Raw genomic sequence first — 26,386 nt, forward strand, 5'->3', positions numbered from 1 at the left:
AGAACAGGTGTGTGAAAGTTAGCATTCTGACTCCAGTGCCTAAGAGGTCTTCATCCTATATTAGCAGTGTTTGAGGCTTTCAGTGATCCACAGAAAACGTGTCATGTGAGTGGAAGCTTTTGGAGAGCAAAGAGAGCCATGGACAGGAGTTGAGAACTGAGCCCCAAGCCCAGTGCTCTCACTGACCCACTTCCTGCCAGGCTGTGTGATCCATTGGTCCCCAGTGGAAAACAGTGTCTTCCAGGGTTTAGAGGGATAACATGATGGCACTGTGTCAGGCATTTACCATCCCCAGAATAGGTGGTTTTTAAGAGTCGTCCAGCTCTGACATACTATTTTTGCAATACCAAATTTGTGACTAAAAGCTGTGGTCTGGATTCATTACCAGGGCTATACATTCCCTAAGGAAGGAGTCAGGTTGTCACTGTAAAGTTGATCCCAGGACCATCTCATGGTAGGAAGGGGAAGGGAGAGGACAGATTGAGAGCAAGCTGTGGCCAACAGAATCAGTTAGAGTAGGAGCTGCCTCTTCTTCTCTTCACCCCATTTCTAGCCCCTAATCTTGCCTTGTTCTTTGTCCAGGAAGGAATACCCAAACCAAGGCTGGGCGAGGATTTGCATGTGGTATGTCAGAACAAGAGTTCCCAGGGCTTCTGAGAGCAATGCTGGGGACAGAGGGGTGGAGAAGTAAAAGGGGACCCATACAAGGGAGACTGTATGGATATTTTCTTGAATTCTATCCCTGTTCTTTCAAACTTTCAGTTTTATCATTCTTGGGGAGAAATGAAACTCAAGTTTCCAAAAGCCAATATAATAATGGCCAACAAATGAACACTTCTTGTGCACCTAGCCCCGTGTTAATAGAATCACTCTTCTTAGGAACCTCACTCAGGCCCCACAACAAGGCTATGTAGATCCTATTATTATCCTCAGGAAATGAGGATGGGAGAGTGAAGTTATTAGCTAAAGTTACATTGGTCAGAAGGGGTAGACACTATATCTAAGCCCAAGCTTACTGGGATGTATGTGCTCTTCCTGTCTGTACTAAACTTACTCCTTAATGGAGAAAACCTGTGGAAGCATAAGCTTTTGTGCATCAGAAATTTAAACAAGGGCACAGCACTTTTACCTTCATATATAGACTTTTAAGGAAAATAACCTAGCGGATTTTGCCCATTTATGAGTGAAGCATGCCCTATTTACTTTGTGGAACTGAAGGGTGTGGCATCTCCTTAGTGTCAACATGCCTAGTATTTGCGCCATGCTATTGTGACTGCATTTTATAACTTTCCACTCATTTGCACATTGAATCTGCCCAGAGAGGAGCTAGTAGAACCCACATGTTCACAATACATATATAGTTGATTCTCATTATTTGCAGTAATTAGTTGCTATAAACACTGAATTAGCAAATACTAAATCTTTGCTCCTAGGAGAAATACAGGATTGGTTTTCTCAAAGTTTCTGGTCACAATATTTTCACCAACCAATCAATACATAATATACGCTGTGTGTAAGAGAGACCCATGAAATATAAGATGACAAAAAAATTGAAAATAAAATAATGGAAAAATGTCATATACAAACACTAACCAAAAGAAATTTGGTATATCTATACTGTTATCACTGATAAAATAAATTTAAGGCAATTTAATTTAAAATAAACTTAAATTACTTGAGATAAAATGAGAAATTTCATAATGATAAAATGTCAATTCAATAGAAAGATATACTATAACCCTATAATAGAGTATAGGACAAGACACTAAATTACTTGTGTACTTCATTACACAAGTTATAACATATGTGTGTTGAATATATTTTTTATTCACATCTTCATTTATGTGTAATATTCACACTGCATGCAGGCTGGCCTCAGGAACAGAAGTGGCAATTTGTCACACAGCTCTTTTTAGCCAAGGGCTATTCCCAGAGAAGGCTGATAATTAAGAGCTCAGCATGCAAAATTCATAATTGGGAGAAAAGACCTTCAATCCTTCAAAAGGGATCTAGTGTACCACAGCATCCAATGCAAGTAAGGAATGCAATGCAATCAATGTAATTCACTGGATTAGGGAAAACCCTCATTGTTGCAAAAAAATGCACTGACAAAATTCAATATCCATTTATGACTTGTTCAAATTCATAAAATTCAACTTTCTCAAATAAAAAGTATTGACAAAAAACTTACAGGTATCACACTTAGTAATAAAATATCGAAAGCTCCCTTCCTAAAACTAGGAATGTAACAGTGGTGTCCACTCATACCACTTTTATTCAGAATTATACTGGAGGACTTGTCAAGTTCGATAATGCAAGAAAATATGTTATTAAAAATAGGAAGAAAGAAAGGAAACCATCATTAGTTACAGATCACATGAGTGTGCATGGAGAAAATTCAAAAGAATCTAGAGATGAGGTATTAGTAATTAATTTAACAAAGTTGTTGGATACATAGTAGCCACTATACAAAAAACAACAACATTGAATTCTACCTCCTGGCAAGAAACAATTAGGTTTTATAATTTTTACATGGAACCATTTGCACTAAAATAAAAAGTCAAACACTCAGGAACAAACCTAACAAAAGATGCATAAGACATTTATACAAAACATATTAAATAATACTAAAATAAAATTTTAAAGATTTCCATAAATGGCAACGATTATCATGCTTGTGAATGGAAAGACTTAACATTGTAGAGACATCTGTTTTCTTCAATCATTCTATTTTAACTCCCATTGAAATCCTTAAAGATTTTTATAGAAATTGATAAGCTAATGATCAATTTTATATGGGAAATGTTGAGATTATAAGAATAGCCAGCACAGTCTGGAAGAAAATGAGTCACAGTTTGAAGACTTTTACTAATAAATCTACTGTGTGAAAGCATACTGGACGGGAGGACAGGCAGGGCCCCACTATTGTCTGGGTAGATAGAATGAAGAGTGATTTTGTCCCTATTTTATTTCAATTCTTTACTGGGCTTTCAGCCCCTGTTGGATAGATAAGCCCTCTGAGCCCTGGGATCTGGTCGTATTCTATTTCCACCATCAAGGTTCTAGGTGCATTAGGTTTATTTTAAAAAAGAAGAAAGCTATGCTGATAAATCTTTTCTTTCCTTTTTTCTTAATTCGTTTATTCTTCCCTTTTTCCTTCCCTGTTTTCCTCCCCCTCAATTTCCCCTTTTCTGTTCTTTTTCCTCCTTTTTCTTACAATTTTTCTCATTCCCCTCCTACTTTTTCCTCTTCACTTTTTTCTTCCCCTTCTCTCTCCCTCTCTCGCTCCACCTCTCAGATAGAAAAAAGGAAGTTCCCTCAGAACTCTAACTCCACGTACTGTATCTTCATGGTCAACAAGCCCTACGCCATCACGTGCTCCGTGGTAGCCTTCTACATCCCGCTTCTCCTCATGGTGCTGGCCTATTACCGCATCTATGTCACGGCCAAGGAGCACGCCCAGCAGATCCAGATGTTACAACGGGCAGGAGCCCCCTCGGAGGGCAGGCCCCAGCCGACAGACCAGCATAGCACTCATCGAATGCGGACAGAGACCAAAGCAGCCAAGACCCTGTGCATCATCATGGGCTGCTTCTGCCTCTGCTGGGCTCCGTTCTTTGTCACCAACATTGTGGATCCGTTTGTAGACTACACGGTCCCCGGGCAGGTGTGGACAGCTTTCCTCTGGCTCGGCTATATCAATTCTGGATTGAACCCCTTTCTCTACGCGTTCTTGAATAAGTCTTTTCGACGTGCCTTTCTCATCATCCTCTGCTGTGATGATGAGCGCTATCGAAGACCTTCCATTCTGGGCCAGACTGTCCCCTGCTCAACCACAACCATTAATGGGTCCACACACGTGCTAAGGTGAGTGCCTAGGGGCTTGGTAGGTTTGGTTTATCTGTGTGAGTCAGAAAACTGGGTCACTGTCCAGTTTTCTGTCTCCTGACAGGTTATGCTTGAAAATCTGTGCAGTGTTTGCAAAGACGAAAGAAAATCTACCATCTGGTCATGGAATAGAGTGTTGGGTAAGAGGAGATTAACCTCCATTCAGATCCAATCTTCATAGTTCTGTGACCTTGGGCAAGTCATTTAACCATTCTGAACCTTAATTTCTTTTTTGTAAAGTTGAGATTATAATTATGATATCTACATTACAGGGTTTTTGTGAGGATCATGTTAGCTAATGTGTGTAGAGCACCTGATACAGAGCCTGATGTCTACTAAGCACTTAGTAAATACCATCTACTATTATTGATAGGTAGTATTTTAGGGTAGTGGTAAAAAGCATACATTTTAAGGAAAAAATAGACTTTATTTTTACTCTCGGTGGCATGACTAACCGTTTATATAATCTCTCTTGGTTTTACTATCCTCAAGTGTAGAAAAATGTGGGAAAAATGATAATGTCCATCTCATAGGACTCTTGTAACAATTGGAAATTGTATTCACATAGTCTCACAAATAGTAAACACACATAATACTACTAATGATATTATTAATATTAGAAGTGATAACATATTGCCTAATACCCTGAGAGGACCATAAAATAGCATGATAAACTAATATAAATAAATAATAAACAAGCAACAATAATACCATGTGATAAATGTTATAACAGATATGGACTGCTGGAGTGGGGATGTGACTAAGTAAGGAGCTAATTTGGCTTAAGGCTTCATAGAACAGCATTTTATAAGAACTTGAGACTTGGAGTGAGACCAAGGAAGCCGTCCCAGGGAGAGAACAGGACCAAGAAGGAACTGGAACATGGATGTGTCTTACCAAAGATCACCTTGGTTGATGGCAGTGAGAGGGACTTTGGAGTTGAATGTTTTGTGGTTTTTCCTGATGCCTCTTTCCAAACCCTGAGCATTTTCTGGGCACCCTGGCCTGGAGTTGTTCTCAGCCATGAAAAGACATGTGTGTGGTCGGTGTGTTCATCCCGTAGCTACGATGAACTGTCAAGGACATTTTCTTTCTGTGCCCCGAGATGTGCAGGAATTTCTAAAGAGCAGTCCCTTCTTTGAGAGAAGCATTTACTGTTTCCGATGGTGATGATAATCAGCTGTTCTGGCACGTAGAAGAAATGAAGTGCAAACAGGGATTGTGATGAAATATAAACACCTTGCCTCCGGGGCTGCTCAGAAACCTGCATTCAGTTTTCTGCCACCAGCGTGAGCAGATGTGTGGCTAAAGCCTAGTTATGGTGTCGCGATTCCAGCTGGTGGAAGGGCCTCCAAGGCTACTCCTTGAGGCTGACATTCATAATAGTTATGCCTTAGCGAGTGTCATGGAAAGGCTCCAACTATAAAGCAAAATGTGTGTACAGGAACTCCAGTGTGGGTGCCAGCTCATTTTTAGCTGTTTGAGCTAGCAGTTGGTTGCTGAGCACAGGCTGTCGACAGCTTACAGAGTACGCTTCAGCAATGAGTGTACTAAGCCAGTTGTTTAGAACTTGGGTGGCCTTTCCCATAGAAACAGTCATAGAAAGAGTTCGGGGGTTTCTAGGGCAGCCCAAGAAACCCTACTTAAAGGTTTTTAATATGGTGGTTTTTAGCCACCTCTAAACTGCTGCCTCTGGAAATCTGCCATGTGACTCTAAAGCAGAGACAGCAGTTCAGAGGTGGCTTATGGACACACTATCCCCATCTTAGTCCTTGCATTTCTTCATGGTCATGAAGAGTGCAGGAGGTAGGTCCAAGATACTTTTCTGTGGGGGTGGGAATCTTGTAAGAGTGGGGGCAGTCTATCCCAAGAGAAGAAGACTATTTGAAACCTGAATTTTCTAGAATGTAAACCTTGCAAAAATAGGAGTTCCTGCCTGTTTAATTCGCTGCTACATACCAATCTGTTGCCCAATGTATATAGGAACTTGAACTCTTGCTGATTAAATTAACACTTCATACAATTAATTCTCCAGCGCATTGTAATTCTCCAACTTAAGAAAAATTTACATTTTTTACATTTTTTCTTAAAAATTTTTACATTTTTTCTTAAAAATTCCCACAAGTGGGGACATCAACAAATTCAGATGAATTAAAGGAATATCAAACCTATAACTTTCAAAAGTATATCAGCTTTTACCTTTCTATTCCCTTGCCTTTATTTTTCTTAGCATTTGTACTGCTTTAGACTATAGAATTCCTTATTTAACATCTATAACATCAAATGTATCTAAGGGTAGAAACCATGGCTCTATTTATGTGCCATATAACTATGAAACAGTAGATGACAAAATGATCGATACATTTTTGCTGATGAAATATCTTCATGACTGTCTTCAGACTAATGAAAGATTAAAACACTCAAAATTGAGGATTATCTGTGGGTGTTGTTACTGTTTTATTTTTTCTGAGACTCTAAAAAATTATAGAGGATTTAGTCTGCAACCCAGGAATCACATTGGGGAGAGCTGGGTCATGACAACCTGGAGTTGAGTGCACAGTGAGTAGTCCTGATGTCTCTTTCTTTCCAAACCCTGAGAATGGTGAGAGAGAGCCAGATCATGACATTGTGGGATCATTATTTTTTTTTGGAGAGAATGCGATTTGACTTTTTTAGGTTGAATTGAAAACAGGCCAGTCTGGCCTTAGTGGTTTAGAATGATAGGTCTCCCATACTTGGTGCTATCCTGTGGCCCTTGGACTTACATTAACATTTTACTATTAAACAAGCAGATGCATAGCCAAGGAATTAAAATACGCTTTTGCCAGACATTCTTAGAGGACTTTGATCACTCAGATTGTACTAAAGTACACAGTAGTAGGCAGTTATGCTTGGTTGTTTTCTATTGGATATATGTCGTCTTTGTGCTATCCAGCCCATATCATCATAGAAGTGAAGAGCCCTATCAGGTGTGGCTCAGTTGGGTGGGTGTCATCCTGTGCACTGGAAGTTGCCTGTATGGTTCCTGGGTGGGGCACATGCCCAGGTTGTGGGCCACAATCCTCAGTAGGGAGCATGTAGGAGGCAGCTGATGGATGTTTTATTCTTATATTGATATTTCTCTCTCTGCCTCTCCATTCCTCTTTCTCTAAAAATCAATAAAAATGTTTTAAAAAAAGTAGAGGTGAAGATACAATTTGGTTGGCTGATTAGCTTGTCTAAATATATAGGTTACGTAGCCTTTTAAAAGATTTATAAACATGAATTATTGTTATGGAAATGTTTCTTGGGGAAGTGTTAATTTGTGTGCACACATATATTAGAAGGAGGCACAATGCCAGCATCTGGGCAATGAATTCTAAAAGGTACATCTTGTGTGTGTCCTCATCCTTAGTGAATGTGGAGCCAGGTTCTCTCTATTTTGTCACATGCTTGACTTGGTCCTACAGCTGTTTTCCTCATCCACCAATCTCTCTCTTGTCACACAGAAGTCACTTTTCCCACTCTAGGAAATGCACATCAAGCATGATGCAGAGAAGGGAGGTAATAACCTAAGGAGGAAACATTGGTTGTGTTTCTAATCAAGTCGGGAATAAGACAAGGATGCCTTGTCCCCTGTACTATTGTTCAGCATTGTAGGTGCAAAATCCAAATGACAGAAAAGAAGAAAAATGAGGTATAAAAATTGGGGGAAAGGAGTAAATTTACCACTTTAAAAAAATATGTGGTCATCTGCCAGGAAAATCCTCTGTAAACTGTGGAAACTGAGATATTTCACAAGGAAGCTCAGACATTGTTAGATAATAGACTGCATACCAGAAGTAACCAACTAAAATGGAAATTAGGAAACAATCAAGGAACTTTAAAATGTAAAAGGAAGATGTGAGACCTTCATTGAAGGAAACTTTAAAACTTTCCTGAAGGAGGAGAGCAAGGGTTTAGCTAACAGTTCACTCTAAACCCAGAGGAGAATGCTATAAATTCCAGATTTTCTTACGAAGTTACAGGAAACTCATCAGAAGTCAAGGTTTGCAGATACTGGAACTTGATTTATTAGGTTCTGAGCTTAGATTCATAATAACCATGTACTGAGCATCCAATGTGAGAATGAGAGTTGATGCCTCAATTAGCTCACAGCCAAGGAAGCAAATAATCTTAAGCAATTTGTAATTCTTACATTCTTTTAGACTCTCTTAAAGGGCAATGATTTTTATCTGACATTAACTAGTAAAATTTTCTTTAGAAGCTTGCCTTGCTCAGTCATTCTTCGGGTCTTCAAGCCAAGTAAGTCTCCTCATTTGGGAGGCATAGTGTGCCCATATAGACTCTAACTACATTCACATGGACGGCATTCCCATGGTGATGGGAGAAAGTTATATTGATTTCATTCTGGGGTTATTTGTCCGTTAGAATCCATAGGATTTTGCCATCTTGCTCCCTGTTGTATCCTCAGAACCTAGTAAAGTACCAGGAATATTGTGAGGATTGACAGGGGGATGGAAGAATGATTCCATCCCTTCTCTCCAGAATTAGCATTCCTTCTGTTTAACCGTCTCTGTGAAGATTAGCCCAGATGATCCAAGGCAGAGTATGGACTAGGTTGCTAATGGTAACCTTAGAGATTTTCTCTACTGAAATCCCTTGAGGATTCCAGTTTTGGCTTCTTGGGTAAATAACCCCTGTCTTGCCTATCTCGCTACCTCATTGTGAAAGTCAAAGCAGATAATGGATGTGAAATTGCTTTGCTAACTGCAAAGTTCTCTCTTCGTGGGAGAGATAATTATGTTACAAGAACAGACTATTTATAAGTTAGGAAACACAAGCAAGGATTATATTCAGAGTTTAGCTTGGAGGAGGGGTTTCTCTCATGCCAGGTTTATATCTCTTCCCTGGTTCCCCAAGCTTAGATGACCCTGCTCAGACCTAGGACACTCACCCAATTCCCAAGAAGGCTAAGAACTTCGGCAAGCACTTCCCAAAGAACTCATCTGTCAAACTTGGGCCTTGGCTACCATTCTTCATCACCCACCTGATAAACATGTTTTTCATTGACTTGGAGACCTCTAGAGCTATGCTGTGCAATAGGCCAACCACTAACTACATTCCAATGGCCCAGGAGCCACATTGAGCATCTACTGGGCTAGAGAGCACAGATGTGTAATAGTTCCATCATCATAAAAACTTTCCTTGGGCAAAAGCTCTAGATCTAGCTGAGCCTTCTTTTGGAAGAAGGCAATCTGTGCTGTTCCTTGGGCTTAGTAACTCTTATCAACCCAAGCTCAATAATAAATGAAACAATTCTAGCAGATACACTATGTAAGTCTTTGACATTTCTATGCACAAGATTAGTACATTCAGACTTATATATGGAATCAGTAGAGGAGGAAAATGAGGACAGAGAAAAATTGTAAGCGAGAAAGAGGCCAAGAGAATGACATTCCCACAGGGGATAAAAGAGTAGAAGAAAAAGAATTCTTCCCCATTATCATTCCTGTTATTTCCTTTATAAATAACAATGATTAGAATTTATAGTTGTATTTATTTTTTGTCTTCTTGTTTATTAACCTTCTCCCCAGTCAGACTGTCCATAATGAGGGCTGGTAACATGTTCATTTTATTCCCCAAAGTTTCCCCAGGGTGTGATACAGTGTTCAATGAATATATTTGTTGAATGAATGAATAATTGATTTTACTAGACCTTATTGTTCATCTAGACCTTATTGTTCATCTAGATGGTGTATACTCAAATAAGTTTTCACCACTTTTTAAAATATATATTAATTTCATAACTGTAGAGTCTTTTTTTTCCCCCTCTGTGAAACCACTTACTACCTTCTAATCTCAACATATCAGAATGCCCTTTTTAAGTCGAGGTTTTCACACTGTGGATTGGAAAGTTACCCATGGATGAGGAAATAATTTAGGTTTGATTTACTTTGGATCCTGAGAGGGTTCTGCTAATGTTGGAAAGTTGTTTGACATTTAAAAGCCATTTTTTTGGCTTTTGCCTTGAACTTTGGAGGTTACAATTGGATTCAGCATTTACCTCATTGTATTGAGCCAAAGCAGACTTAATCTGAGTGAATCAAAGATGGATGAGGATGACCTTGCCCTGTCTCTCCCAACCTCCCTTGGGGCTGCCGACATAATTTGCAGGCCCAGAGTAAAATGAAAATGCGAGGCCTTATTGGCCAAAGGGCAGGGGGAAATGCCATTAAAGTATTAAAATGAAAAACCTTTTTCTTCCATCTGCAGTCTTTCTCTCAACCTTCATGGTGTATTTTACCTTTTCTCTAGTAAAAGAAGTAAAATATAATTTCCAATTTTTAGCATAAAATGTATCATTCATCTTTATATTGTACAATGGCAATTTTAAATGCCATCACAAATAAAAGCATTAGACTTGTGAAATCACTAAAATTCCCCAAATTGTATTTTGTAGTGCAGAGATGCTTATGTATTTTGTTTTTACCAAACAGTGAAAAAGAATAACACAGTTTTTTACTTCACTTCTTGGTACACACACATTCAACTGTCTAACTTTAGCTACAGATGGTAGAAGGACTTAAAGCAAAAGGAACCATGGTTTGTCCTCATATCCTATTTTCAGCAGAAGTGCTTTGCTGCCAGAGCCAGCCTGACAGGTGAACCGGGCTGAGGTAGGGAGGTGGGTATTGAAAAAAGAAAGAAAGACAGGAAAGCGGGGTCGGGAGGACTACAGGTAGCCATTGACCTACTGTAGCAAGTTTATTAACTGCGCAATCCTTTTTATACACAAAACACTGAATAGGAGTTCTGTCAAGAGGAATGTGCTTTGCTAATACAGGGAAGCAACATGAGTGAGAAAAGGCTTGATAAGGCTCCTTGGTGGTTCCTGTTTCTTAGAACATAGTTGCTTTCTTTCTACATTTGGCTAGTTCTGGTTCAAATGGAAGATGTGGCCTCTCAGGGCTGTCAGCATTCCTAGTTACTAAGTCATAGAACTGTTGATATGAAATATGAGAACACAATTCTGGTGGACCCCTGGAATTCAGCAAGACTCAATGTGAATATATGGCAACAGAGAGTGATGGAAAAGAGGAAAACTTTTCATAGTTATAATGTGTTTATTTTGTTTGTGTGTGTGTGTGGGGGGGGGTTGCTGGGGTTTTTTTTGTTTGTTTGTTTTGTTTTTTAAATTTTTTTGAGTCTTGCTAAACTCTTTGTACATAGTGGATCTACCAGAATTCTATGCTCCTGAGGCATCACAAATATGATTGGGTGGCAAGGAACTATACAGTGCACACATGTACTGGGCCACCTCTGCTCACATGCACTCTCCCTGGACCCTTCAGCCTTCACAAGTGCATAGGGAGAGTTAGGAAGAATTTCAGGATCAATTTCAGGATTGATTCACTCAGATTAAGTCTGCTTTGGCTCCATACAATGAGATAAATGCTGAATTTCTGGTTTAAGCAGAGCATTAAACCACGCTCTGGGTTCCTGTGTGATTGCACTAGTCTCACAGCCCTGGAGCTGATCCTCTCGCCTGTCCTGCCCCAATTCCAACCTCCCAGAAAAAGGTGGTTCCTGTGGCGATCACACCAGGACAACAGTGAGAATAACAAACAACATCAGGAAAGCTCCATGTGCCTCACCAAATAGGATTGGAAAAGTTAGTGCTGTGGGCAGAATGTACCTGCAGAAGTGTCCTGGTCATGTGGCTTAAGCTGCCTTCTTGTATGCCCACTTCTGGGCCAAACTGCAGAGCCTTAAACATTACCCCTCCACTGAGACAGAGTGTCAAGAAAAGTCCTGCCTCTGACTTGGAGGGAGTGAACTTTGGTATGTTATTGTAGGGACAGCCCACCAGGTATAACCTAATGGTCGTGGGTGCTAAGGTCTGGCACGCCTGGGTTACTGTCCTGACATCTGTCACTTATTGATAAATGTTGGGTCTCTCTTTACTCATCTCTAAAATGGGGATACTTTCAGAACCTATCGCGTAGGGCTTTTGTTAACGTTAAATACGATACAACATATGTGCAGAGCTGAGCCAAGCTCCTGTTACCCAGCAGGCACTCAATGAGTGGAAGCTGCTACCATTGCTGTTATTATAATTGTATATATAGCAGCACTCCTATCTTGATTAAACAACCTTATCTAGTTATTTTCTCAGCTTCCTGATAAGCATTGCTTAAGAAAGGAGTCAGTGGAAATCTCTGTGTTCTGCTCATTGCTATTTAAACAAGGAATCAGCGCTCCCTCTGCTAGAAGGAAAGCCAGAAAGGAATTAAATTAACTTAATCACACTATATAAATAGTTGTTTAAGTAACATGAGGCAAGACTTGTTTCCTGGGTACGTCATGTCCTGTGCTGAACAATTGAGACTATTATTTTGAATATGTCTTATGGCTTTTAAATTAGGCATTTCTTGGATCCAACATAAAGACATGCTAACCATGTCCAAGAAGTTGAGTATATTCTGCGTGCATAGTTTCCTCCTTTGGTTTCGCAAGTGCACCTGTTGTCAGGGTGTTAGGGTTCTGTGTAGCAGCCCTCTGAGATTGGTGCCCACAGTACAGAGGGACAGTGCATGGCACCCTGTAGGGCAAGTCCTCAAACAACACTCAGTTTAGAGATGCCCAAGGTGCTTTATCTGAGGTCCAGAATTGAGACAGTGTGGTATGGTGCTCTGACCCTCAACCTTGGCTGCACACCAGCGTCACCTGGAAGCTCTTAAGTAACACCTAAACCTGGGTTCTACTTGTAGAGATTCTATTTTAACTGGTCCGGGTGGGGACCAAAAATGCGAGTGTGTTAGAAATGCTAATGGGCAGCAGGATTGAGAGCCACTGGTGCCATGGAAACAGCAGGAAGCCTGTCTCTCATCTTTTCAATCACCTCATAATCATCATCTCTCTGCACCAATAAAATGTGGAAGTTGAAGTAGAAAATGCTTCAAGTTTAGGCCTAGCTCCATGAGTTAAACTACTGAGATAGTGTGGGTTTAAACCAGTAATTCAGTCTCTCTCTCTCTCTCTCTCTCTCTCTCTCTCTCTCTCTCTCTCTCTCTCTCAATGATTTATTTCCAAAATAGCTCAATATTTTAAAAGCATTTTTTAAGATTTGTTTTTCAATAACAGTTGACATACAATACCATATTGGTTTCAGGTGTACAAAATAGTGCTTAGACATTTATGTCTTATGAAATGATAAATATATTACCCATCTGACACCATACATACCCTGTTTCCCCAAAAATAAGACAGTGTCTTATATTAATTTTTTCTCCCAAAGTTGCACTAGGTCTTATTTTCAGGGGATGTCTTATCTTTCCATGTGCTAGGTCTTATTTTCAGACGATGTCTTATTTTCGGGGAAACACAGTAGTTATTAAAATACTAGAGGCCCAGTGCATGAATTCATGCATGGTGGGGTCCCTCAGTCTGGCCAGTGATCAAGGCCTATTGGGGGGCTGGGGGTTGGGGGGCTGGCTGCCCTGGGAGGAGGGACCTCAGGAGGTTGTCTGTGGGAGCACAGTGACCACCAGGGGTCAGTGTGCATCATAGTGACTGGTTGACCAGTCGTTCCGGTTGTTTCGTCGTAGCAGTTGCTTAGGTTTTATATATATAGACGAATGACGGTATTCCCTGTGTTATCAATGGGGGACTGTTCTGTTTACCAGGGCACATTTTGCAATATCTGCAGGGATTGTTGGTTGTCACAATCAGTGGATGCTACCAGCATGGGCGATAGAGGTCAAAGATGCTGCTGAAATCTGACAATGCACAGTACAGCGCCCCTCCTTCCAACAAAATACTGCTGAGGCTGAAGAACCCTGCTTTAAACTACTCCTCTGGGCTTCGCAACAAAAAACCTCCTCCCCTCTGCCAGGGCACAGCAGGAGGGGTCTTCTGGCAACACCGGGAGGAGCAGATGCTCTCACCGGCCCATTGCCGTGCAGCCCAGCACCCTGAGGGCCCTCCTCATCTCTATCCATTCCCGGGACAAGATCAGGGGAAACGACCCTGATGAAAGCCAATGGTGTTTCTTGGGGGGAAGGGCCCTGAATCTGTGTGGTTAGAGTGCAGGCAGTAACCTTGCAGAGAAGCCCTTCCCACAGGCAGGCTCTATGAGCCTGTTCCCTTACAGCGTGTACTTGGCAGGGACACAGTCCTCCCAATTTAGTCAGAGCAGCTGTTCAGGAAGGAATCGCCTCCAAAGCACACCAAGAGAGCCCCCAGAAAGCCACGCTCCGTGTAAACGAGGGGGTGGTCTGCAGTGGAATGATGCAGGTGTGACACCTGGCCCGCAGCAGGTGTCGACACACTGGAGTGTGTTCAGAAGAGGGCAAACACCATGATCTCTCTGTGGGATTCATGACAGACGAAGAACAACGTAATAAGCTCTGTTTTTCTGTATCTGAGGGCTGTTACGGGAAAAAGGGATCCAGCTTGTTCAGCATGGGGCCAAGGGAGAGAGGTAGGATCAAAGGATAGAAGGTTTAAGAATACGTATTTTAATTGAGTGGGAATTTCAGTGCACAGCTGCCTTACTAGGGAATTCCTGATACAGGAAGAGGAAAGAGGCAGATGACCACCGTGCGCTTAGAAGGGTAGATGACCATCAGGCATTGCAAACATGGATCATTAGCGTCTCTGAGGAAGGGCTCAAGATGTTCCAACCCTTCCATTGTGATAGTGTGTCACAGAACTGCTCAAGTCTCCCACAATGCAGTGCAACACAAGGGAGTAACACCCACGTCAGCCTGCCTAACGGCAGCCAGAGACCTGGAAAGATTACAGTGGGAACAGGCGTGTCAGGGGCCATACGGTCAATGTCAAGGGCCATTCTTTCCTGCTCTGGCAATCTGGCTGGTGAGGAATGTAGACAAATCTAAGGCAGAACTACATCCTGGGCTCTATAGGTGCTCCATGCTACTCAGCTGACTTGATGCCTGAGATTCCATTGGAGGAAAATATTGTCACAGCCACCCATCAGGATATGTTTCTGTTGGTTGAGGGCTTCCTATGAATGGAATTACTGCTTACAGATTTGTAGGGTGAAGGAACCCTAGGCTGGTATTAAAGAGACATGCCCTCAATCTGGTTTTCATGTTCTTCCTTTTTCACAGACAGAGTTAGGGCCAGGACTTCAGGCTCTGAAAACAGCAAGGCAGGATACCAGCTTAGGAGGAACCAGGGGACTGGTAACTAAAAGCACAGGGCTTGGTGTTTACTGGACTTAAGTTTGACTTCTGGTCCTGCCACTTCAAAGCTGTGTGGTCCCAGGAAAGTTTCTTGACCTCTCACTGCCTCAGTTTCTTCCCCGAGCCAAATGGAAGTGGAAGTGGTTCTAGCCTCCTGAGATTTGTGAGGGTCGTGTGAGATACTACACATACAGAGCCTGGAACGCAAAGTTACTGATACACTGTGTTCTCCTTATCCTCTCCATCATCTTTTGGGCAGAATGTCAGGAACTCAGGCTAGTAGGACAGGCTCCTGCTTCTGGAACACTGGTTCATTGTCAGCACAGGGTCTGAAGGGAAATGATTTGGCATCAAATTGCCATAACTTACATCCTCCTGATAAGAGACAGGTTAGTTCCTGAGCAGTGAGTTCAGAGGGGAAGGAAAAGTATGTTAACTACAAGGATAGAGGAATTGTGGAGAAGGAGCAGTGCAGGATGTTCCAGTTGCTGTCCTACTAGCAGTAGCTGCTGTCCTACTAGCAGTGCTGGGAGCCAGCATCCACCCTGTGTGAGGAAGTCCAGTGAGTGGCTTCTGGTTATATAAACAAACCAACGGAGGGGGCTCTACACAGCCAAAGAGCTAAGAACATACTTTCCACAAAAAGATTCTGGGACTGTCTTTTCGCATTTCCATGCCTATTGCAGGTTATTTTTAACAATATTCTTAGAAATATTTCACACTTAGAATTGTTCTTAGAGAGCCTTTTATTCTCTAAGGAATGGGTGAATCTATATTTTTATAAGCCTAACAAATATATATGGTGCCTGCTTATGTTTCTTTTATACTTTTTAGATTTTTACTTCCTTTGCTGGCTGGTATAATACAGTTTTTTCCTCTGTGAATTAGCATTGCCTGCTTTAAGTTTCTGACTTTGGGGAAAGGAGTATGTGTGTGTGAATACATACATATGTATTTACGAATGTCCATACATATGTATTTACGAATGTCCATACATATTCATACATATGTATACACATATATGTATATATATATATGATTGTCAAGTAAAATAATTAGGAATTATTTGGTTTTAGATTTTCTGGTCTAGTCATCACTATCTTTATCTTCATCATCTTAGAACCTGCAATTTACTAAGCACTGGCTCATATACCAGGCAATGATCTAAGAGCATTACATGTGTCATATTATTGAGCAGGTGTTATTATTCTCATTTTACTAATGAGGAAAATGAGACTCAGAGAGATCAGGTAACTTGGGAAGTGTCCTGTAGTTAGTGAATGGTAAGGCCAAGATTCGAATGCATGTTCATCGGAGTTCCAAAACTTTGCTGTTGACTAGGAAACTATGCCCCTTGCTAGTTATCTGAAAACTCTTAAAAGAATACAAAACCTTTGCTTCTCAGGCACAGGAAGGACTTCAAGCATGTTCTGCTCAACTATCCCAACCAGTGCAGTTACCTCTTCTACCACTTACCTGGGAGAGAGCTGGCTGTCCCTCTTCCCAGTGAGGAGTAGCTCATCATTATTATCCAAAGCAAGGCATTCCATTGTTTGAACAGCCATAGCTGTTGTAAAGGTTGGTCAGATTTTACTTCCCTATAGATTAGCATCATCAAAGTTTAGCATTTTATAGCTGAAGACGACAACAGACTTCTAGCAGTCCAGTGGTTTTTAAACAGTATTTTTCTGGTGCAAATCTTTTATTCCATTAAACTCTTCCTTGGACCTGTGATCAATAAAACTACAACTGCTTTGATCAAAACAGATGGGGGGGGGGGTCATAAAACCATGACCACTGACCCCATCCTGCCACTGTTTTGTGTAGCTTTCCCATGAAGTTGTTAAAGTCTTGTTAAGAATAACCCAAATAGACCATTAAACAGACAAGAATATTGAACCCAAAAGAATTCAATCTTGTTGGTAAGGATCAGAATCCAAGTCTCAGAATTTCTAACCCTAAATCTTATTTATTCATCTATTACCTTTTTATTACATGCTGGGTATGGTCCATTTTCTGTTCTAGGCAGCAGGGATTCAGCAGGGCTCTAGAGAAGCATGATTCCTGCCATTAAAGAGTATTTAGTAGAGATTTTACCATCTCACTTTTTTTGATGGTTCAAAGCCTGCTTTTGGATTCCATTCCTTCCCCCAACCCCCATCACCCACACACCACACACACATAATCAGGCCATTCTGGACAACTTCTACATTCTTCTTCCAGAAGACTGGGCTCTTATGGTACTCAAGACTGTTCATGTATTTGGTGGTTTTAAAGTGACTTTCCCTTGACAGTGTTGCAAATTATAATTATTTTCTACTTCTGATGCTCTTTGGGACTGTGTGTACTAACTATGGTATAACTATGGAGAGAGAAGCTATTTCACATGCCTCATTCAGGAGGATGAAAAAGCCATTTGGGCATGTAGGATTCTAAATTCAAAGGAAGTAAAAGTCTAAAAGGATAAAAGAAACATAAGCAGCTACCATATATATATGTAAATGCTGGCTGGATTGAGTCGCTCTATGCTACTCTTGAGCAACATAGAGCGACTTGCAATGGGCAGATAGTGAAGGGCATACAGGCTCCTCTTGCTAAACCCAATCTGATTTCCCAGCTCATTTTCTTCAACTCTCCCCAACCTAACTCCCTATGTAATACCCATGCAAGACTGACCTGTTTTCCTCAAATAAGGAGTGGATTCTCCTGCCTCAGGATTATTATTTCTACTGCTTCAAAAGTTCTTCCTGGCTTTCCTGCCTGGCAGGAGCCTACTCATTCCTTGAGGAGTGGTTTCAATACAGCCTTCTAAATTTTTCTGCTTCTGCCCCTCAATCTTGAGTAACAGCAATGACTTCCTCCTCTGGGCTCTCTCTCCCCCTGCTTCTCCTTCTCCTGGAAGCTCAGCTCATTCTGTGGGATCTTAAGGACTGTTATGCACCTGACACACCCTTCACTTCTCTAGGCAGCTTCTCAAGAGCAGAATTTCTTCAACCTGCCAAGGCTAAGAGTCCAGGTTACCTGTTAGGTGATGGTGCTCACTTCATGAATCTGGTGCAGTGAGACTTTGAATCGGATGGCCTGGTCTAGGTTGTAGCTCAACCTCTCCGTAGATGTTGGACATGGCAAGTTACTAAGCCTCATTCTACTCAACTAGAGCATATGGGGTAGGATTATTGTGAAAATTCTGTGAAATAGGCCATGATTTGCTTATGTAGCAGTTATTGGCACATGGTAAAAACTCAATAAATGTTGGCTGTTTTCATTACAGGTCCATTCTGTAAAGGCATTTTCTCCTAGATGTTTTTAGGTTCTATCATATAGAATTAGTTTAGCAGGAAAAGCAGGCAAACAGCCAGATCTCCCTAAATCTCCATGTTCCAGTCTCTGGTCATTTAAAAACTGTGGTAGGCAATGGCAAAAAAAAAAAAAAAAAATCTCAAGGAGATTGGTTTGTCTTGTGGAGCAGGAGGGAAGCAGATACATTGGGATTATTGATAGAATAAGCCATGCCCACTGATTTGATCTTGCACTTCGGCTTGTTGAAAGATGGACATAGCTGAGGCTCATAATGGAATTAAAGAGCCCTGGGAATACATTTTGTCCCGAGGCCACACGGTTAGGAATTCCAAGCTGTAAAGATTCAGCTATGTATGGTCCTTTCTTCAAGTAGCACAAAATAGCAGAAAGAGCTGTGGCCTGAGATCCTAGAGCTTCCACCCAGGGGAGGCATTGGTTTATGTCCTTGCCAAGACATTGTGCGCTCTGCAATCCAGTTTTCTTATTATCTGATATGGACTGTTGTCACTCACCTGCTGCCTTCGCGAGTTTTTACCATATCTGCTTTCTACCCATGCTATTACTGATTTACTGTTTGTCTTTAAACACACTTTTACTCTAAAATATATTTGTAAAGGAAGCTCTGTAGCATGATCTTAAGTGCAAAACCACATAAAGAAGATAATTAAAAATAAATGCAATGAAACAAAGTTAATATTTGCATAAATTATTATTAAACTTTACCTTTGTCCTATTTGCCTGTGAAAGGCCCTGAGCCTGAGGCCTGCTCTCCATTTGTTGGGTCTGAGTGGCTTGTGAAAGCCAGAGAGTGGCCAAACTGAGTCTTTCTCTAAAGTTAGCAGAAAGATCACCTTGATAAGGTCTATAAATGTTTAATCTCTATATTTTATAGCTGAAACTGATATACTGTTGTATGTCAACTGTGAGAATAAATTTTTAAAAAGAATCCAAAGAGATTAAGAAATAATAAAATAACTAGAAAGAGTAAAAGACATATTGAATTCCATACTGAGATTCAAATTATTTAATGTTGTTCCCAATGGTTGGCATATCACCTGTAGAACACATCCCATGTTTGGGAAAGAGTCTCCCAGAGTCAGCAGTCTATTTTGGTTGATAGTGAATCCAAAGACAAATAAAGCAGTTGACCTAAGACATTGCTTTTGAGTAATGTAACTTACTGATAACATAGAGTGTGCACTCACTGTTTACAGGCAATTTTTCATCAGGTCATTACACCCAAACATTCTAATTTTTTATCAATAAAGAACATCTAAGAATATATTGCTGGTGCATCTCTTTACATTTTTTCGCCTTCTCATATTTATGATCATCACCAAGTTTTTTCTCATTTCTTCATCGTCAATGTCATGAAAACCAATAAACATCCCCTTGTCCACTTTGCTAATCTGTTTGGGTGCATTTAAATGCCTCTGGCCTTTCCCACTCTCCTGCCTTCCTCTTTGCTGCCACCTAAGTCTCTGGGTCTAAGTTCTGCCTCAGGAATGAGTAGAACAAATGGATGTCCACCTGTTCATGGAATATCATCCTCCTACGTTCACAAGAATCAACAAAGACACCTTTTTAACATGCAAATTTCTGCTCTTGCCACTTTACCTCTGTCCTCTCACCCTGCTGTCAGAAGTCTGGTGTGGATCCAATGAATCTGTATTTGTTATAGGTACCCAAGCTAATTCTCATACACATAGTCTCTGGACCACTTTGTGAAAGATGACTTAGCTGGTGATTCTTTCTCTCCAACTTTTTCTCCTCCTCCTTTTCCTGGGACACAAGTAATGATAAGTTGATTTCATTAACTATTAAACTTCATCACAAAACTCTTCCTACCCCCCCAAATGATTTCCTAATGGACAGAATTTCAGGTTCAGGAGGCAGAATGCCTGATTTATAGCAATGGACCCACCACTTCCTATCAAACAATCCAGGCCACATACATTGACCTACTTCCTCTTCTAAATTAAAATACTCTGTACCCTCCTTCCCTTGCAGATTTGTGTTGAAGATTAAATATGGGAAAAGATATACAAATACTTTTTACATTGTAGAGGATTTTTACAAAACTATGTAAACAAGTACTGGACTTAAAAACACTTCTGTTAAAATATTGGAGGTTCTTTTTAATGATGTTTTTAAAATTATCTTCATCATTGAAAGTATTACAGATGTCCCATTTCCTCCCCTTTACCTCCTCCACTTCACTCCTGCCCCCTCCTTAGGCCTTCACCACACTGTTGTCTGTGTCCATGGGTTATACATATATGCATATAACTTCTTTATTTAAACACTTCCTGTCCCCCCTCCCTCTGAAACATGTCAGTATGTTGTATGCATCAATGTCTATTTTGTTTATCAGTTTATTTTGTTACTTAGATTGCACATATAAGTGAGATCATGTGATACCCTTTTATGACTGGCCTATTTCACTTAGCAAAATACTACCCAGGTCCCTCCATGCTGTCTCAAAAGTTAAGAGATCCTTCTTTTATATAGCTGCATAGTATTCCATCATGTAAATGTACCACAGGTGTTTTATCTACTCATCTATTGATGGGCACTTGGGGTGTGCACAGATCTTGACTATTATAAATAATGCCGCTATGAATATAGGGGTGCATATATTCTTCCTGATTGTGTTTCAGGCTTCTTAGGATATATTCTTAGAAGTGTTTAATGATGTTTTGCATCAGGGATTTTGAGCGACTCTGCCAATGTTTCTGAACAACCATATGTTTGAGGAGAGACAGTTGTGATCTCGCTGCATGTTAAGTGGTGGCATCTCAGCCCCTATCCTCTCCTACCCAGATACACTTAACAGCTTTGCAGTGTGATTTCACAGATTCAGAAATGGAGGCCTTTCGTATCCTTTAATACAAATCCAAAAATTATACCCCCTTGTGTCTCCAGTGAAACTTCTTCCCTCCAACACAGAATACAAAGTATCAGATCCTAACAATAGAATATTAAAAGCCAAATTTGAAGCAATTACCCGCAGCTTTGGAGAGCAGTCCCACACACAGCTGGTGCCCAATCAGAAGGTTTGTTTCTGTCACCCACCATCTCTGCTGCTCACACAATCAGAATGTCAGAGCTGCAAAGGATCTTATAGGTAATCCTCCTCCTCATTTAAAAAAATGAGCAAGGGAGGCACAGGGAAGGGACTAAGTCATCAGAGTCACCCATGGCGGGAGGCTAACAAGGCATTAGGTTCCGGTCTCCCGTTGACTGCTCACATTGCTGCTCTCAGCAGCTTCCTTGGCTGAGTCAGTAGGGTGACCTTGCAGTTGAAAGGGAAAGGGGTTCATTTGATGTCACATGCACTGAGCGTGATCTGTTGTATTGGAAGTTGGTCTCTTAGAGTGCAGCATATTATGGGGCCATAATTTTGTAACTTGAATGCAGATGACATTAAACTGTTGTGTTAACAATTACATCGATACATTAGTGTAAGTTGAGAATGACACAGGATGACCAGGACACAAGATTACAGTGTTATTATTCTTAAGTCCCCATTTGCCCTGTCCAGAGGGAGTTGGTTGTGAGTTCTCCATGGGTTTGAGGCTGGGCCATTGTCCTTCTTTCTCCATGACTCACTCCTCTCTTTGACAAAGGCTAAATTGATGTATCCTGAATAAAAAGAAGTGACACCAGGCACCCATGAGCAAGTCCACAGTAATATCAGTTTTTTATTTTTTGTAGCTATTTTAAAGCCTTTGTTATATTTATTTTTCTTATTTATCATGTATAAACTTTTTAAAAAATACATAACTTACTAAGGTGACCTTGGTTAATAAAATTATATAGATTTTAGGTGTATAATTCTCTAATACATCATCTGTATTATTGTAGTGTATGTTCACTGCCCAAAGTCAAGTCTTCTTCCTTCACCATTTACTCCCCACCCCTTACCCTCTTCTACTTGCCCCCAAGCCTTTCCTCTGGTAATTACCATACTATTGTCTGTGTCTGCCTTTATTTGAATCTCTGCCAAGACGATATGAGACAGCTAATATAACCTTTTAAAAACACTTTTCAAAGAACCTTCCTATAGCTCTGGAGCCACACACCCAAGTCTGTGGCTCTTCCTGCCTTGTCCTCCATGCTTACTTCCTGTCTTTGCTATGTTTATTAGCCTAGGTTTTTCCCTCTAAATCTGTCCTCCCTCAATTCCTTCTGCCTCTGCAGGGTTGAGTTTCTGTTTGCCTAGCCTCCCCAGTTCTGCATCACAGGAAACATGCCACTTGGCAAAGTTCTTGCATTAGTGGGCAGGGGTGTTAGTAGGAGGGCGCTATGTCAACGTCTCAGTCACACTGTGTTTCAGTGAAAGGGGGGCATGTCACACTGTAGGCTCTCCAGAGATGGAATAAATAAGATATGTGCCCTTTACATGTTTCTTTTACCCTAAAATTCATCATAATAGGACAAGAAGATGTTAGAGACAGCAGGACCTGAGCCTGGGACTTGGCAGAGGTAATTCTCAAGGTGACCAGTGACAATATATCACGACAATTAAATCACCAACTTGGGTATTAAAAAAATGACCTAGCTGAAACTGGTTTGGCTCAGTGGTAGAGCGTCGGTCTGCAGACTGAAAGGTCCCAGGTTCCATTCCGGTCAGGGGCATGTACGTTGGTTGCGGGCACATCCCTGGTAGGGGGTGTGCAAGAGGCAGCTGGTCGGTGTTTCTGTCTCATCCATGTTTCTAGCTCTCTATCTCTCTCCCTTCCTCTCTGTAAAAAAATCAATAAAATATATATTTTTTAAAAATGACCTAAATATAAAGTCTGATCCTGCCATTTTTTAATTGAGTAAAATTGGGAAAATTATTTAAACTCTGAAACTCAGTTTCTTTATCTGTTAAAGAGGCATAAAATGCATGAATTAATGCCTAACACAGAGATACCGCACTAATAGGAGGGGGTTTTATTGTTGATAATGATGATAATAATTAAGTATTTTGGGCCAATGAGAAATAGAAACCCTTCCTCCCTTGCTTACTTTCTGTTCATCCTTTGTTTTCCTTTTAATGGATATTTTCAATGAGACAGATAAAATGTGTGCGTGTGTGTGTGTGTGTGTGTGTGTGTGTGTAGGGGGTTATGTAAAGACATGAGGTCGCATTTTGAATATCTAGTGAATGTATACTTGAGAATAGCACATAGAAAATCTGGAAGAGAAAGTGTGTAACCAAGGATGAATCAAAAGCTATGTTCAGAGCAAGTTGCCAACCCAGAAATAGTTGGATCTCATTATTTATGGAAGAAATCTTACATATTCTGCTACAATAAGAATAGTCTTCTAACTGGACACGAGAGAACATTATGGGGAGAAAGTTGCTGTCCAGGATTGGTGGAAAACATTTAACTGTCTCTGAGCCAAGAGTATTATATCTCAGGGGATTAAAGGAACTGGTGGATCAGACCTCTGGCTGGTGCTCTGTTGAGGACTAGGGAAATGAGGCCAGCCTGGAGACCAGTAAATATTGACCAAGTTATTAAAGGCATACCAAAAGCTAGACTCAGGAAACTATGGGATCATAGCTTGAAGTAGACCTTGCCAAAATTCTAGAACAATTATAACACAAACCATTTGTGAGCAAGAGTCAGTGTTATTTCATTAAAATAAATCATGCCAACTAATTTCATTATCCATTAGGACATGTTTACTTACTGCTTGGCATTAGAGATGTTTCAGCAAGGCACTGGACAAAGTCTTGCATGGGTGGGCCCAGTCTCAGCCTGTCCTAGTGAACTCTCTGTGTTCATCCTGTCCTGATCAATAGTTGTTTTATCTTGACCTAAAAGGCAGATGACACTAAACTGAAAGATCTAGGCAGCAATATATTATCTGACCTCCCTATGTGCTTGTTAAACCCTCAAAGTCTAGTTTGAGTTGATGCTAAATAATCGCATCTTGAATGTTGAAATTGTTGTGATTTGGAATGATCTCAATCAGCTAAAATGATACCAGATCGATAAAATGACATTTACCGGAGACACATGTCATGTCCTATATTGTGGCTCAACCAAACAATACAAACTGCATCAACGTGTAATAAAGAACCATAGGAATGGACAACTGTTTGTATCAAAAACATGCACGTGGGCCACGAAGTCCATGTAAGCCCAGTATATTGCCATAGTCAGAGATGAACTTAGTGCCGGTCACTGTCATGGAAGTGAACTAAACCGATGACCTTAAGTGCCTGGTGTATCAGGCTCACTGTGCTGATCTTTGCTTTTTCCTGGCACCTTGTTTCATAAAATTCGGGTTGTGTTCAGAGGACAGTGTTCATTTTCGGGACTGTTCTGGCAGCCAAAATATACTATGAACCATTAGAGAAATGTGTAGCCTGGAGAGAGAAAACTTGGAGGATATAATTAGTAGAGGAGAGAATTTTAAGTGGGCCTGAAGGGCATCGTAGTTCCACTAGGAAGACAAATTTGGGCTAATAACACCAGCAGGCTCTTTCACTAAAGGTGCTCAAAAATAATGTGTCCTGGCCAGTTGCTGGGGATTCCTCCTTAGGCTGACCAACCATGAGTCTGCATGGTGCGGGGGCTTTCCTGCACTGGGGGGGCTCCTTCCCGAAGTCCTCTGTGACGTCCGTTCCAACTCCGAGGTTCTGTGGTCTTCTCCCCTCTCCAGGGATGCGGTGGAAGGTGGTGTCCAATGGGAGAGTCATTGCCACCCCCCAGCAACTTCTCCTTTGATGGCTGCTCAGTCCAGTGACACTTAGTCCCTGGGCCAGTGACTCAGAAGACAGCCACCCCTCCGAGCGAGGGCCAGGTCTTAAGCTGCTGCTTGTGCGTGACTGCGCCTGGCATCCTCCTCATCCAAGCATTCCATCTGTCTGTCCGTCGGGGGCAGGCACCCAGGCCCACTGGGCTTTTTCTCCGGGATTCCAGCAGGCAGCGTTTGAGGGGGTCAGAGGAGAGGATGGCCCCCCTGTTCACTGGGGGTCCTCTTCCAGAGATGCCCCTGTGAAAGGATTTTCATTTCCCAGTATTCCTTCCTGGCGTCCTGCCCTTGCTGCATAGTGTCTTTTGTCGCCAGTCTGTCCCTTTACTGTGCCTGGTCGGTCCCACTCATGTTCCAAACACGGTCACTCACTGTGTCCTATCTCAGCCGTAGGGTCGCTAAATATGCCTTCTTGGCTCTGTGCCTGCTCACAGACCAATGTGTCACTCCCCTTCACTCCCTCCCTCCCCTCTTGCCCACCCCATGCCTGTTGGTCAGAGTCGTTCGTGTTCAAAAGCACACAATGCTCACTTGTTCAAACTATTCACTGTCTCATCTCATCCTGTTCTGTGCCAGCCACTACTACACTTCCCTCCTGGGCTCCAGGTCCCAGTGTGTCCTCCCGGCCAGGCCCCATGTCAGTCACAGACTTCATCTGCTCTTCCCTGTGTCCTGTGTCAGTCCTCTCCAGGACACGCTCCATTTATTTCCCGTGGAAGAAACTGGGGCAAAGATTGACCCGAGGAAAACAGTCTCCGCAGCAACCTTGGAGGGAAGCCGAAGACAGACAGCTTGCCCCAGATCCCTGGCCTCAGACCCTTCTGCTTCGAGATACCTGCCTTGCTCTACAACTAGAGCAGCGTCTTGTCCTAGGGGTCCTTGGGCAGGGCCCGCGACATCATAGTGTTTATGAAAAGACTTTGGAATCTTTCCTGTGAGCTTGTGGTGAGGCCCAGGATACAAATTTGTAACCCTGGATTCTGGCCGTGTTTCTTTCAAAGGAGAGACTGTTGGGAGCTCATACTGCTGAGACCTGTCACAATCTGCTGTCCCCCGTGGAGGAGGCAGGACCAAGCAATGCCAGGGGTGCAAAAACAGTGCTTGACTTGAAGTCTGAGGACCCGGATTCCAGCCGAGGCTCTGCTCCTAATAGGCTGTGAGATCTTGATCCAACCCTTCCATCACTTTCTACGTCTGTCATTTGAAGCTTGGACTAGAGGATCTCTAAGATTCCTGTCCGTTTCTAG

At 41.6% G+C, this 26,386-nt stretch overlaps 1 protein-coding gene across 3 annotated transcripts in view; it reads left to right on the forward strand.

Annotated features, from left to right (window-relative positions):
- Nucleotides 1-25,792, forward strand: part of HTR4 (5-hydroxytryptamine receptor 4) — a 115,177-nt gene extending 89,385 nt beyond the window's left edge. For 2 of the 3 annotated variants that reach the window (XM_084883242.1, XM_084883243.1), the window contains exons 6-8: nt 583-624; nt 3,299-3,867; nt 25,047-25,792. In XM_084883242.1, coding sequence (XP_084739368.1) covers nt 583-624; nt 3,299-3,867; nt 25,047-25,137 — 702 coding nt within the window. In that variant the 3' untranslated portion in view covers nt 25,138-25,792. The remainder of the gene's footprint in view (nt 1-582; nt 625-3,298; nt 3,868-25,046) is intronic. The other variant, XM_084883244.1, reaches the window with a different exon arrangement.
- The last annotated feature ends 594 nt before the right edge of the window (nt 25,793-26,386 follow it).

The sequence above is a fragment of the Pipistrellus hanaki genome, assembly GCF_964339955.1.
Source record: "Pipistrellus hanaki genome assembly, chromosome: 5".
NCBI lineage: Eukaryota > Metazoa > Chordata > Mammalia > Chiroptera > Vespertilionidae > Pipistrellus > Pipistrellus hanaki.